The sequence below is a fragment of the Anticarsia gemmatalis genome, chromosome 17 (assembly GCF_050436995.1).
Source record: "Anticarsia gemmatalis isolate Benzon Research Colony breed Stoneville strain chromosome 17, ilAntGemm2 primary, whole genome shotgun sequence".
Classification (NCBI taxonomy): Eukaryota; Metazoa; Arthropoda; class Insecta; order Lepidoptera; family Erebidae; genus Anticarsia; species Anticarsia gemmatalis.
In genome coordinates, this window is record NC_134761.1 from 2,586,489 (window position 1) to 2,602,354 (window position 15,866).

At 38.5% G+C, this 15,866-nt stretch overlaps 1 protein-coding gene across 1 annotated transcript in view; it reads left to right on the plus strand.

The window, feature by feature from the left end:
* Nucleotides 1-10,169: 10,169 nt before the first annotated feature.
* LOC142979775 (zinc finger SWIM domain-containing protein 4-like) overlaps nucleotides 10,170-15,866 on the plus strand; it is a 63,499-nt gene continuing 57,802 nt past the window's right edge. The window contains exon 1 of the mRNA XM_076124938.1: nucleotides 10,170-10,486. Coding sequence (XP_075981053.1) covers nucleotides 10,189-10,486 — 298 coding nt within the window. The 5' untranslated portion in view covers nucleotides 10,170-10,188. The remainder of the gene's footprint in view (nucleotides 10,487-15,866) is intronic.

Genomic DNA, 15,866 nt, shown 5'->3' on the forward strand with positions numbered 1-15,866 from the left:
ACCTACGTAATCATTCCTTAATTTTATTTAAATCCGAAATATAAAACTCTGAAAATGTTCGCCGACCTGTTGATTTAAATACAACAGCGCCATCTAGTTACAATATTTTGAACTAATTCCTATGAGGACAGTATACGCGTGGAATCGCAACGTATCACCACTAGATGGCAGTAAAAATTACTAATATTGTTCAACAGATGGCATTACTTATCTTATAAATTATTTTTATTAAATTATAATTTCATTGTGTTTCAATCACTATTTAATCTATAGTTACTATGTATCAAAATCGTTACCTTATTTTGTGTGTTTCTATTTTCTTAATCTAAATATCTTGAACGAGAAATAAATATTATAATAGTTTTTTACATTGCAAATGTAAAAGTCGATTGCTATGGTCCAAGTTTGATTCCCAAGTAGAACAAACAAATGACTAACATCTAAACAAAGCTATAAATATCTAATTTGTTACGAATAACATCTCGCTCACCCATTACTGTTCAATACTGTAACAGAGAATAAACAATTCATCATCGCAATGACGCCATTTTTCACCAGACTCTAGTATTTCATACATATAAACTGCGTCCATAAACAATAAAATAGAATATTTAAATGTGCACACACTGTCCTGACCTACTTACCGTACGTGTATAAATTGCAACACTTATCCACTAATTGCTGAGGTCCCGGGTTTGATTACGGTGTAATTTTGCGATTTTTGCAAATTGCCTGCAGTCAAAAAATCTTTATGATTTATTTTGTGCCTACATTTTTTTAAGGCTACAGCAAAGTAAGGTACTTTCACGGCGAAAAAACATCGTGATGAAGTCTTGCATGAAAATTCTTTCAACAGTTCTTGATGGAATATAAAGTCCTCTATCCAGATTTGGTAAGCGTAGCCTTATTAAGATCCTCCATCTCTCTTATTCCTACGGGAGAAGACCCCCAAGCCCAGCAATGGGACAAAAAAGGGTTAAATTGACATTTAACACCTCTGTCTTTACCTCAGTTTTCTTGACGTTTCGGCACAAGTTGCACCGCGGTCTCACGCTGCCATAACAGCGCAATATTATTTTATGGTATCTTTTAAATGTTATTTGGTACAAGTTTGACCTACTTGTTATAATGTGTTTTTGGTGGAAAACTGGGCTAATGGTGGTCTTCCGATATTCATGTTGTGTGAAACTGTAACGCCTTGTCGTTCAGGATTTGTATACGATACATGACACTTTCAGAGAAAGAATTACATTTGATTTAATCATTTTCAGGTCGCTAGGTCGCTTGTGTCTTTATTCTACTAGATACGATGTATCTTTTTTCTTTAATAGTATAGGTGCATAACAAATTAAACAGAGTCGCTACCAAAAAGTGAAAGAATATTTAGGTCCGCTTGAGAAAAGTACCTGCAATGGCGAGGATTATAACGCTTTGATTGATAGATTACTCAAACTAGTGCTCTGTGCAACTGTGTCTACGTTCTTTTGTTTCATAATACAGCAGTTTATATGCAGAATGCCTAGCTGCATGCTGATAACAACCAGAACTGTGAATAACGTACCCTTCAAAGCACGATGATGCTTGGCTGATATTCTTCATTGCGGTATTGATGAGAAATCTGACTGCTCTACAATTTACTTAATCCACAGATTGTTTACCGAGCGCTAAGTTAAGCCACTGATCAAGTGATCACTGATCAAAACTGTTTAGACACCCCCATTTTCAATAGACAGCCCCAATTTTGCGGTCAAAAATTCAGTGCTTTATAATAATAATAATAATGATTTATTTATCTCCACAAATTACATAACATGGTACATAATGGTCGATTTTCCTAGTCCTTTTTTTTTGTTACATTTGTAATTTGTGGGAGATCTGGAGTCTAAACTAAGCCATGGCCTGTATTTTAGACCTCCAGGCCCCCCATTAAACAAAAGGGACAATAAGTGCTTTGTATGCAATGTGCAGAACAGTTGCTGTCCCGACTTTCGAGATTTGTCTATCAAGCACCAAAACTAAATTCTGAAACGGCTACTGCATACCCGGGCATTCGTATTTCAGTATTTAATCATATTAATCTACTAATATTTAGTACCTGAACAGTACTCCAATAAGTCATATTTATTCTTTTTGTTCGCGGGAAATGACAGATTACTTCGCTCAGTGTGCATAAAGTCACAAGCAGAAGCGTTAACCATCCTTCCATACTTACTAATATTACAAATGCGAAAGTAGCTCTGTCTGTCTATTACTCAATCACGCCTAAACTACTGAACCAATTTGAATAAAATTCGGTATAGGCTTTGGTGTAGGCTATTTTTTACCCCGGGAAAATGACGCCTTCCCATGGGAAAATTCAGGTGGAGGACGAAGTCGCGGGTAAAGGCTAGTAAAACATAAACAGTAGAAAGATTTCGATGTATTTGTATCCAGACAGTTTAAGAATTTAAAGCCCCCGTTTAGAAATAGTTCCAGGGTCTACCGAACAATAATAGACGATCGATCACCTTAAATTTATTTATGTAGCCCCGAATCACTAAGTTGGAACCCAAACTAAAGTCTCAATATAAAATATTAATCAGTACGGACATAATAACACTAACAAACCCTTTCACGTTAATAAAAAATAAGTGCGACGCCATATTTGTACCATAACGATGGTAAATAAAGGGGCAGACTGTAATTTTCATGATCATTAGATTTGTATTTTTTGTATTCGTATATTGTTTTAAATATACAATTAAATATTAATAATACTTGATACGAACGTACATCCATTAACTTATGAACACGGTATACAGAAAAAGCCTCATCCACGCATAGAGCGGGACATAAATCATGGGCTCTCACACTAGGTGCGCTAAAGCCGGGCAGGCTCGTTCCACGCTCATCTCAACCCCCCCATTTTTCGCCACAATAGCTAGCAATACATTTCGTGACTTGGCAGAACTCGATGTGGAGATATTTGGCCCCCATCGCGCGATCAATACGTGCGCACAGCGCCATCTAACAACCATCGCGCATCCAAATTGCAGTTTAATAGTTCATTAGATCCGGCAAAAATGGCGGGGACGCGACATTTTAAATTCGGAACGCGATATCGATTTGCGGGAGCTTTAGACTACAGGTTTTAAGCAAAAATTATGTCCAAATAGAGGCTGGTAGAGCCGGTTCGATTCCAGGTCAGTACTTGATCGAGAGCCGGTGCTCCCACGGTGTCTTGAACATTTCGACTGCGGCCGAATTATTTTGCTTTCCATAATTGATCGGCTTTTTATTGTAAAATTTTATGGGTAAATGGTAATTCGAAGACAGATCAGTAAATTCTCACCTTTCTCTTGCTTAACGATGTGATTTGAATAAATAAATAAAACTAATAAAAGTTTAATATTGGTAAGGAGATCGGCAGATTTCGTACAGCTAAAAGTTTGTGTTGTTTCGTAACAGAATTTGTACCGCTTATTAAGGGGACTAAGTCACTTATTTTTATTTGGGAGTATTATTTTTAGAAGTCCGGATTAATTAGAAAGTATTTGTTTATTTAAATAATAATTTTTGGTCCATGGCTTATATTTGTTGACAACTAAAGAAAAAGAAAATCTCATGAGACGTCACTTTTCGTCTGACGTCTACGCATCCGCCAATTTGCTGTTGTTTTGAATTGTGGTTTTGACAGCATCTGAGCAATTTAGCGAACTATCGGGGCTTCTAAAAATGGACATAACTTTTACCTCCCAACTTTTAAAAATATAAGAATTTTAAAATAAGCTTGTCTATCATATTAGCTACCAATTAAAACAAAAAGTAAACCTAAACATGACATTTTATAAGCTGTACGAATTCTTCATATAAACCTGCCGTTCGCCTTTATTAAGAAAATGGCTTAGCATTAAAGCTTCAGAATTACAAGATACACAGCGAAGTAAAGAAAGTAATCTTTTTTAATTTGGTTGCAAACAAAACAGTTTATGAAAAAAAAACTTATGCACATGTACTTCTAAAGATAAACTTAAAAGTTCATAGACAATTTGTAGGTTGGTATTTTTTAATTTCCAAGAACAACTGGTCCACGTATGTAGAATTAGTCGGTAGTCTCATTTGTAGTCTGTGGAGATTACGCGTCGCCCGCCCCCACCCCTAGCGCCTTGAAATGAATGAATCATTGGGCCCGTAATTTATTCCGTTAATTTGTAATAACTAGCGGTACACTGGAAAAGTGGAAATTAACCATTTATTTATTATATACCTACCTATGTATTATACATTTTGTACTAAACACCAGTTCTTTTTTATCAAATCCAGCTTTGGAATACATAGGTACATGTTTGTCCAGGCGTGTTTTATATTAATATAGAGATGACACTAACGGGAGATAATATTAATGTCTTTAATAAACCACATTTGGCCACAAACCTTATCAATTTGTCCGGAAATTCTGAACACAAGACATTGTGATTAACACTGGCATAATAATTAATTGTCAAATTCAATTTATGGTGAGAATTTGTGCTTGATAAAAAAAAAACAAAAAGTGACAGGTGGGCATTTTCCCGCGCAATTCACGAGTCGATTGAAATAAATGAATGATTGTGAATGGAGGCCGTCGCTAGTGTTTAATTTAAATGCGCATGCGTTCTAGCTGCCATTGTGTTGTTTAATTTTTTAGACATTTCGGGGTAAGACGTACTTTGAAACTGGTAACTATTTTTTGGCTTAGTTCATTACGACGCGCGATGGTCCTGTATGACAAGATGTATGGATGTGAATGAGGTAAGGGAAGTTTGTAAGGATCGTACCAAGTGGCGTTCTTTGGTCTCTGCCTGCTTTTGGAAAAAAGGCGTGATTTTATATACTTAGTTCATATTACGAACCATCGTACAACAGAACTTATTTATTGGAAATAAATAAGTTCGCTTGCAGTTTCGATATTATCGTATCGCGTTCGCATCGACTATTTGACAAACTAGACATTTAAACTTAGGTCTGTCAAGAGATCTATCGAAAAATAAACTAACGACGACCACAGTAACTGGCTGTATAATAGTTTTTAATCTGTCGTGTGCCATGTACCGATAGAGTATCGGTATTTTACAATCCGAAAAATTAATAGAAAGCCTAACCCCTTCATCATTACGGGAGGAGACCTTTGTCCAGCAGTGGGACATTAATGGGTTAAATTTATTTATAATAGCAGACCAGCACAATATCTATTTAATCATTTATAGCTTGTTAATGGGACTCCGTTCTAAGACGCAGGCCGTCTTAGTGCCCACAGACGATGGGGCTCTACAAAATGCATGAAAAGTAGCTTACGTCGAGGCTGGCAGAGTTCGCAATAGGGTATTGAGGGTATTATGATCTATCAGTCAATTATTATTGAAAGGACAATACACAGAGACTATATGGTATATTAGCCAGTGAGGCGCCCACAGCCAGTTTGAGGCGCCCATAGCCAGTAGCGCTCACCGATCGGTAAACGATCTGTGGGTGAAGCAACCGTTGGCGCGGTCATTCCATAGATGGGTGACCGCATAGTGGTATTTGAACTGGGCGTCTCCGTGCTTCGGAGGGCACGAAAAAGTCGGTCCCGGTTGTTGTCGATTAAGATAACAGTCGTTAAGCCACGTCAAAGGCCTTCGGGCGGCTTGAACAACTTTGACACTAGGTTGACCACTAACCATACGATAAGAAGAAGATTTTGTATTGAAAAGAAGGAAATAATCTTACAGGAGACGAAATAAAAGCTTTGAAAAAAAACAGCCAAATAGATTTTTACAAGACATTTCAGTTTCAGACAGTATTTTCGTGAAAGAGTCACGAACGTACATAAATACCTCCACCTCCATCTTTACAAATTTTCGTATTTTTAATATTAGTAGGATCTCAGAAGACCTACAAGTAAAGAAAAATATTCCCGGAAAATGCATTCTTCAAAAAATTATTAAAGGGTTGCTTACAGCTCCCGACAAAAAACAGCTAAATATACCATAGAACAGTGTCAAAAGAATAATCTACTGTAACCCAGGTATCCTAGAATACTACGCATGGTCATATACAGGGTGTGGCGTAAATAATGGATAATCCTTTACCAGCGGATGGGCGACAACCCAACTGATCTAAATATCAAAATTTACCTCTGGCACAAGTATCATAGTTTTTGAGATTTTGGCCATTTTGTGTGTTTTTTAAAAAAGCGATTTAAGGTCGTTCTTTTTAATGCTGTGATCACAATTTAAGGCTTTTTTTAAATCCGTTTTTTGCAAATAAATCCTGAATAGATGTGCTATTGAATCTACAATCTTGTTTTGTTATTACTACTTGTTTTTTATTTAAATTATGCATTCAAAGTTGAATTTTATAATCTTTCACAAAATTTGTGCAACTTTGAGCACTTGTGGTGAAAAAAAAATGTATGGTGGCTTTACTGCCCACGCCATAAATAATTTCTAAATTTTATTAGAATTCTAAATTGGTATAACATGCAGCAATAATACCGATTATTGTCAAAATATTACAACGAACTTAAATTATTAACACTTTTGCCGGTCGACTAATTTATTTTTTTCACGCTAAGCGCGTTCTAGATTCAATAGCACATCTATTCAGGATTTAATTGCAAAACACGGATTTAAAAAAAAGTCTTAATTTGTGATCACAGCACCAAAAAGTACGAGCGTAAATCGCTTTCTCAAACATTCATAATGGCCAAATTTTTTTGCATTTAAATCCTAAATTAATGTGCTATTGAACCTAATATCTTGTTTTGTTATTACTACTTGTCTTTTATTTAAACTATGCATTCAAAGTTAAATTTTATAGTTTTTCAACACTTTTGTTCAACTTTGAGCACTTGTGTGCAGTGTTGAAAAAAAAAAGAAATACAAAACATAAATACTATTCAAATAATAAAGATAATTAGAAATCTAAAGAAAACTACTCTGTTGACAAAACAAACATTTTTCATCAAATTGTAATACATTATTTTGAAATAGACTTGGTAGAAGCAGCACAGTTCCAAGCTTTTTTATCATCTAAATAATCTTTAATAGTATAACCCTATAAACATAAATATTTGAAAGCAAACTTAGCTTAAACGCGCTGATAAAATAAAATTAGTCGACCGGCAAAAGTGTTAATAATTTAAGTTCGTTGTAATATTTTGACAATAATCGGTATTAATGCTGCATGTTATACCAATTTAGAATTCTAATAAAATTTAGAAATTATTTATGGCGTGGGCAGTAAAGCCACCATACATTTTTTTTTCACCACAAGTGCTCAAAGTTGCACAAAAGTTGTGAAAGATTATAAAATTTAACTTTGAATGCATAATTTAAATAAAAAACAAGTAGTAATAACAAAACAAGATTGTAGATTCAATAGCACATCTATTCAGGATTTATTTGCAAAAAAAGGATTTAAAAAAAGCCTTAAATTGTGATCACAGCATCAAAAAGAACGAGCGTAAATCGCTTTTTTAAAAAACACACAAAATGGCCAAAATCTCAAAAACTATGATACTTGTGCCAGAGGTAAATTTTTATATTTAGATCAGTTGGGTTGTCGCCCATCCGCTGGTAAAGGATTATCCATTATTTACGCCACACCCTGTATATTTCTACTGTAAACTTGTATCCTAGAATATTTCGTATAGTCCTTCTACAAGGCTAAAGTAGTAAAGGCAGAGTACCTCCAACGTGGAAGCATCTCAATCATCATCAATCAGTGTCAGAGAGTGTGGCACAGCTTGTAACTTTCAGACCTAGCGAGTGCCGAGGACGCCTTGTCACTCTTGTCACGGGCGACAAGACTACTGTACCGAGATTCTCTGCAACAACTGGCTAGCTATCGAGAAATGTATGAAAAACTAAATCAGAGTCTCTAGCGGACGCCCGCGCCGTGGAAACTATTTATGCAGTACCTACATTTTGTTATGATGGCGAATGTCAAACTCTCGATTAGTCTCGATACTCGATAGTGAGAAATATCTATCGGCTGTTGAAAAAGCGTTACAGTTAAATTGTTAAAGTTAGATATGGTTAGTGACTTACTGTCTTGCTTAACATACATTATTAGGTAGCTGATTATCACTTTTGATGTGTTTTTGCAGTTGAAATGAGATAAAGGAAGATGAAACTCCAAAAAGAAATCATAGAAGCACTGATCTAATTCAGATGAAATTGGGCATCATCATAGATGTATGTATAACATTCCGATTTCTGTTTAGATCGTACGATCCAGCGAGACGCGACGTTGTGACGTGCGTGCTTCACGTCAACAAAGCCAAAGCGTACACTTGCGCTCGATCTACGCCGACTTGATTGTCTCCCGGATCGCAAAAATCTAAATGAATCTATCGCAACTACAACCCTCCCTCTTGGTTCTTTCACCATCAGAAGATCCTTGTGGCAGACCCAAGATTATGTTTTAAGGTCTTTGAGTGATTGCTGATGAGGAATCAGCTCTTTAGAGGTGCTTCATATACTTGTAGCATGAACCTTTAAGCCGATCAGGGTCCATCAGTAGGAGTAAAGTCTCCTTCCTCCTGTTATGCCCGTGACATTTGCCTAGTTACCGTCGTATCGCTATTCGCTATTAATAATGGCTTTCGTTTTCTAGACACCGGACACATAAGAGCAGCCTTTATAATCTTTGGGTATCTAAAAATATTTTTGGGCCTAAGGTAGAGTCTCTTGATTCAAGGACTATCTCCGAATCGTCGTAGTTTGAAAAAGAATATTGTAAAAAAAAGTGTTTATTTGTAGCCTACAATCCGTCTCTACGTGGCCATAGACCCCCATGACACTCACAGCGAAAACAAAAAAAAATATATGTCATAAACTAGGATGTAAACAAAAAAAAAAGTTTAATTCACTTTCAATGGCAATCAGCTGACTGCTTACACATAATTCAACATAATAACATTATGTATAAACAGTAGGTATGTATTGTAGCTCGCTGTCGGGATTTCCTCGCAGCCGTCCGAGACATAGATACCGCTCGAACTCAGCCGATGAAGCGCTTTTTGTTTCAAATGCTTCACTTCTTTTGTACGACTCTGTTGACATTTGTATTTTGTTTTTTTTTTAGCTAAGGTAACTGTTTTATGCCAGCTTTTGGTCTTAGCTATCTTTTGTCGAGTTGTGATTTTGTGGTCTTTTTTTAAATGTTTTTTTTTTCTATTGGTGGTTTTAGCGTTAGAGTATTTTTTTCGTCTTGTTGTAGTTGATTATTTATTTTTTGAATTCTTATTTTATTTTGTGTACTACAGTTTCTATTTTTTTATTAACTAGTAAGAAGGGTACTGCGGCTAACAAATGACGTCATAAAACCCCGGAGAACAAAAGTTGTCCCTATCAAGGGTCCCGCTTAAAATTCTACAGCCAGTTACACTGCAAGGCCACAAAAGACTAATTTCGAAGACAATACATTCCAAAAGTAATAGTACGCCCCCACCGAAGCCGCTTAGCAAGTAATGTTTACAAAAAAATGATAAACAAAAAGGTCAACGTACATGCGTTGCAAGTAAGCGGCTGCAGCGCTGCGCGGCGCGCTCAATCACAGCTGAGCTGGCAGGTCGGACACCTGACGTCGGCGCCCCCCCTCCCCGCCCCGCGCGCCGCGCCCATCAGCTGTTAATGTAGCCCCCGCCCCCCGCGCACTCCACCGCAGCCTTTCCCCTTCGTTTGTGTAATGTGAGGAGCGGCGGCTATCAGCGACACGCACCGCCATGCCATTATATTTTTATAGGTGCTGTCCTTATTTATTTTTGGATTAAAACTCTATCGTTCTTGATTTTGTTTCCAATATCGTAGCGGCTTAGTACAAAGCACTAATGCACGGATTTATGTAAATTAATGTTTAGAACAAATTAGACATGCTTAACTAGTTTTAACCTAATATCAGCGTCGGTAATTGCTGTAAATCCAATTAAAAATCACGAACGCTCGCAGCAGCAATTTTGACTAGTTATGTATTTTTTTCGTCGCCACATTGGACAACAAAAATGCCAACTTTTAATAATATATCGCACATTATGCCTGCCAAATGAATAATTTATCGCAGCATGTCGATTCGGGGCGAACATCCCCGGGGCTCGCGGGGTGTCCCCCTGGCGCGGGGCGCGGCGGCGCGCGGCGGGAGGGGCGCGCTCGCCGTCAGTCCGCGCCGAGCGGCCGAGCGAGCGCCATGACCGCGTGTGCGCCGCGCGCCTGCTGCCGGCCGCGCGCCCCGCCGACGCTGCTCGACATCACAGCGAAAATAGTCGCCGCCGCGATCCCGTTCCAGCGCATCGAGGAGCGCTACGAGCGCATCCCGGAGCCGGTGCAGCGGCGCGTCGTGTACTGGTCGTTCCCGCGGGATGAGCGCGACATCTGCATGTACTCGTCGCTGGCGCGAGCGCCGCCCGACGACCACCGCAACATCGCCTTCTGCCGGGGCCTCAAGCTGCTCGAGGCCGGCTGCGTGGAGAACGTGCTACAAGTCGGTGAGTGTCCGTCGCCGACGCGCCTGCGCCTGTTTACTAATATGCGCCTCGCCCACCCGCGCCGTATAAATAAAAACCTCGACGTGTGCGATCGATAGCTGCTCCTCTCGGGAATTATTCATGCGGCGGCTCGTAAAAGTTTCAGGAGATTAGGGCCTGCCGGGGCCGGTGATGGTGATCCCACAACCTCCGCAGATCGCAGAGGTCGACCGGTCGCGCCGCTCTCTATCCGTGTGACGCAACTAATAGGCTTATCTAGCCGATATCGATAACCCGGTAGTTGCACTGACGTTCTATCGATTCCGAGTTACGCATAGTCCTCGTTATTCCAGCGGACATCGGTCCAGTGGCGGTCCGATAATGTCTCCCTGAGGCACACCGCGCTGCCCGACCGATAGGAAATCGGAACGCCCATAATTAATTGGGTTTCATTACTATGCATCGATTCCGTTCCGCATCCATAATCCATAAGGTACTCGAATAGCTTTATTTTCCTCGTCATAATATCCATATTAAGTCGCACAATCAATCGAACGGCCAATCGAGATCTACTTTCGAAACTATGGAGATGCATCGTGAAATTCGGCTGAGATTTACATAACTGGATGTCCCGTTACATAGGGAATTACTCAACCGGATCGGCGTGGTGTCCGCAGCCGTGTCGCGCGACTCTCGGCCACTCTCGTCGCTCGCGGTGAGTCGCGGTGAGTCGCGGCCGCAGCCACCACATGATCGCATGAGCGAGACACTCGAGCACTCGGAGCACGGCGCGCTGCGATGGCATTAATCCATGCAGACGTCGTTTGTTACTGTCGCCGCTCTGAATAACGGACGCGAATAAACAATATTAATTGCCTGTTTTTATTTTTATAGGGTCAGGCCCGGTTTTATTGTGCTCGGTCGTGGGAGGACGGGCGTTACATATTCATTTGTGCTTATCTGCCATCAGAGCGGCGATTACTGGTCATTTCGGGCCGTTTCGGGTCGCGCTGCGGTCGCATACGCCACATTTGGAGGGGCCGCATCGTTCATAACGCTGTCACGTCTCAGGAGAACTTCGGACGCATTAACGTAATAAAAGATATGGAGCATAAACACGAATTCATAGTTGAATCATGTCCGCAGTACGATTTTAGGCACTGGCTTACGTCCAACTTTAGGGCGGTGGAAGAGCCGCCTCGGCGAGATAGCGCTTCCGATATGAGCCGCGTACTTATGTTACAGATAAACGCGTTAGTGGCGGCCGCGGTACCTCTCGTGTCCAAAGTGATATAAGTTCCCACACCCATATCATCTGAGTCACACAATCTACGATCAGCCGGAACCGCCCACTTCAACTAAAAACGGGCTGAAATATGTTCCAAGAATTCAGTCGTAGCCGGTGAAGGCTGAGACCGAGGAAGGATTAAATTGTCTGCTATGCAAATTTGTAGGTCAGACGAGGTCGGGACTAAATAAAAAGAAGTTCTGTTTAAATTCCTATTGAAAGAAACTCGATTTCTATTAAGTCTTCTCACTCGTGCAATCTGCATCGGAACTTTTAATGGAGTATGAATAACTTATGGGCGCTTTTAAAATTTTAATGCATGCATATCGAGTTCCATCGGTGACAGCGTACCGACAGCACGAAATGTCATGTGAAGGAAAAAATATCTGGTTGGCACCATTCGAACGAGTCACCAAACGAGAATAGCCAGATTCGTGTGTATGAATAAAAGAACGCAGCGCCCTCAAGGTACATGCAAATGATCGAAAACGTACCCCACGGTTTAAATGTATCGCAGTCGCATGTACATATTTAATTGTCATGCAAAAATAAACGAGCGCACCCGGCACGGCTCTGTAAATATTTTAATTCAATGTTAATAACTCCATATCAATTCTGTTCGGTCGGGGCTCGGTGCCCGTGCTCTGTGCACTCACTGCACTCGCTGCACTCTCAACCGGTTCCGCGCTGATCGAGCGCAACTAGGGGTGTGTTTGATTAAATCATCGATACTCCACTCTTTGTTTGGATTTCATTCCACACGAAACGAAGCACGGAACGATTCTAACACTGCAGCTCAATTATAATTAGTAATTCCGAGGAAAAAGGTTTTTCTATAGCGCGTCGACGGGCGAATAGTAGATTATTCAATAGAATCGATTTTCATTGGCTAACATAATGGATGCATTAAATTTTTAAGTGCTCCATCAACGTTTCTCTCATTAAATATTGCTTTCCATTTTATAATTCAGTATTCGTTAGCTTCGTTTAGAGCTATGAATTATTACAACGATTTCCTTCCTTGGACAGTGGAAGTTAGTAGTTGCAATGTAAATTTTTAAAACATTGTGAGTGCTTTGTATCAACCAGGAAATAAAATGTCAGAAGGCGTAAATTATGCAAAATATTGTATGGTACAATACACAAGGATAATTATTTTAGTGTGAATGACTGACGAAGTTTAAAGAAACCCAACAATACTGGCAGTTCCCGGCGTCAAGAAAGAGACTGCACGTATCCTTGGAGTTATGATTAAGATTCTGATCAATTATAATTTGACTTACAAATTGAGGTCTTGGTCTTAATCACAACATTTCCTTATATTGTTAAAACGTACCTACTTTATGAAACGAGACGATAATCACAAAAGTTCCCTCTACATTTCATCACGGATTCAAAGAGTTGAGCCGCATGGCTGCACTTCTGAGAAGGCTCTAAGTACCACACTATGATTCATATGAAGATTGTGTGATACCCATTCTTGTTCATAACAAGTTCTCTTTAAAGGAACCGACAAAAACCACAAGATATAATACGTTTTGGGGTGTTATAATCTTATACACGACCAGTTTTGTTACCTTTCTGTTTGCGATTTTGTATTCAGCTTGTTCGATCAATTCTTGTTGCACCAGTTTTGGAATAAAAGAAATCGTTTAGAAATTTTGTTGCATATGCAAGATTGTCAAAAGCTACATATACAGCTCGTAAATAATGGGAGCTTCGATGACGAATAAAGTAAGCTACTAATAGAAGTATTTTTAAAATGATGGTGGCACCATTTGTCATGTTGGTAATAACATAAAAAACAGCAATATCTCCTCAATTATTATTGTTTTTAATTATAACTGCAATAAATATACATAAAACATGATGAAACGTATCAAGAATTTCATAAATATCAGCTCATAACAATATCGTACATTACTGAAATATTTGTCATCATAAATTTAAATGATGCTGACCAATCTGCATAGATTGTCCATTGACCAAATTGGCTCCATCGTCCCCAATTGGTCTTTGGCCATAGAGTGCCATAGACTACGCATAAATACGACTCTAAAATGTAATTGTAGTGAAGACTTTTCACGTAACCTTTGCAGTTGGTATTTCATTTTGAATTTATATTTATTGGACTATAAATAATTGTTGTTACAAATGCGATTGATATAATTTAAACTTATAACTTTTGTGAAAATGAGAGCGCATTTTGACAAAGATTTGTTGTCAAATACTGAGTATTACAATAAAAAAGAGTGACCCCCGGTTTCTGAGGTACATTTAGCGGTAGTTTATCTATTCGATAGTGTCAAAACTCATACAAAAAAAACGCTATTGAATAGATAAATTACCGTTAAATTTACTCAGAAACCGGGGGTGAAAGGTTAAACCTGGATGTACTTTAGAAATACTTGTATGATGAAAGGACAACCAAAGAAAGGCCTTGCAAATCAGAGAGGAAATTAAACAAGCAAAGGAAAAAATAACTATAAATACCCACATGTTCAGTGAGTAATATTTTAACGTTATCTTCGTCATCTCACGAAACTAGTCTGACTCATAGGCTTTCCCTTAAATTAGGTAAAAGTTTTCTTTGGTTAGTCAGCTTTGATTGTATCAAAAGCTTTTCTCTAATCAAAAATTTGAACAGCTCACAATTTTCTTAAATGAAACCTAATTTTTAATGCACTCATAAATCGTAATTAAACAACTGCTTAATATTAAGGTGTTTTTTTACTTGTATAAATGGCAAAACAGTTATTGCCATTCATACAAGTTTAAAAAATCTGGTTCTAAATGTGTATGGACAAATAAAAAATAGTGTTTGTTTGTCCTCCTACAGCGTGAAAACAGCCGAATCAAATTGCATAAAATTTGCCAGTTTGATAGATCTTATCGTAAAGACGAACATAAGCAATACTTTCTAACAAACACATTTTAAATTTCTATAAAACCTTGGGATTTAAGATCAGTATTGCTTGACGTTTTGTCCCCAACATTGTATAAGATTGGTTTTAAACAAAACTACGTAGTTTGTTAGTAATTATTTCTTATCTAAGTTTAATGGGCATGTGTAATTGTCAGACAATCTGCCTGCTATTATGTAGGAACTAATCTTTTGGCAATTATGTTGTGATTATAATCTTTTTGGTGACGTTTACGTAGTATTGTTCGTGACAAACTTTATTGGGTTGCACATTTTTGCCCATTCTACTTTTTTTGTTTTTGCTCTTGTGTCGCGTCTTTTACAAACATAAAAACAACGAACACAAAGTACAATTAGACCCGAAACAACTATTTGTGGATCGCATAAAATATTTGCCCCGTTGAAATCGAACCCTCGAACCTCCCGATGCAGTAGTATTGGCGTGGCGATCTATCAATCTTAAGCGAAAAAGTAATTTAGTCTGTCTGCCTTACACTGCTAAACCACTGCACCCAATAAACTACATTTGACATCGTGATACAATACCCTCGAAGGATATAGGGCACATTTTTCCAAGAAAATTATACCCACTCGAGCAAAGCCGTGGGTAGAAGTAGTAAAGTATATAAATACTTCGATATTTCTGACACGTGGAAAACACGTGCTTGTGTTTTTGTTTATCAACATGATGACAACGCATTCAGTTCAAGAAAGACTTAAGTGATAGTGTTTTTATTTCATTTTATGCTATTTTTAAACTGAAGTCTTCTGCAACTATAGTAATGGGAAGGCCTTACCCCTCCCTCGTTCGGGAGGCCATTGCCACGCAGTGCGAAAAAATGTAGCAATGGGATTGAGATTTTTTTAAATTTCATAATTTTTATAATTTCGCATTGCATGTTTTTAAGATACGGGAATTAACGCGAACATGCATTTAACCTTGGCATACCTTGCCTTTAAATATGTCAAAAACACTTTTTAAAATTGAATCCCATCTAAATGAATTACGACAAACTTATTGAATCTGACAGTAACTTCCCGCTACATACTACGCTACAAAATTATACTGCAAAACGCTTAGCTAACATCCTTTTACCAAACAAGACTAGTCATAGAATTCAAAAGCGGTCTATTCAGACACCATCCGTAAAAACCATCTGTCGATACAAACGCGGTTCATAGTAACAAAG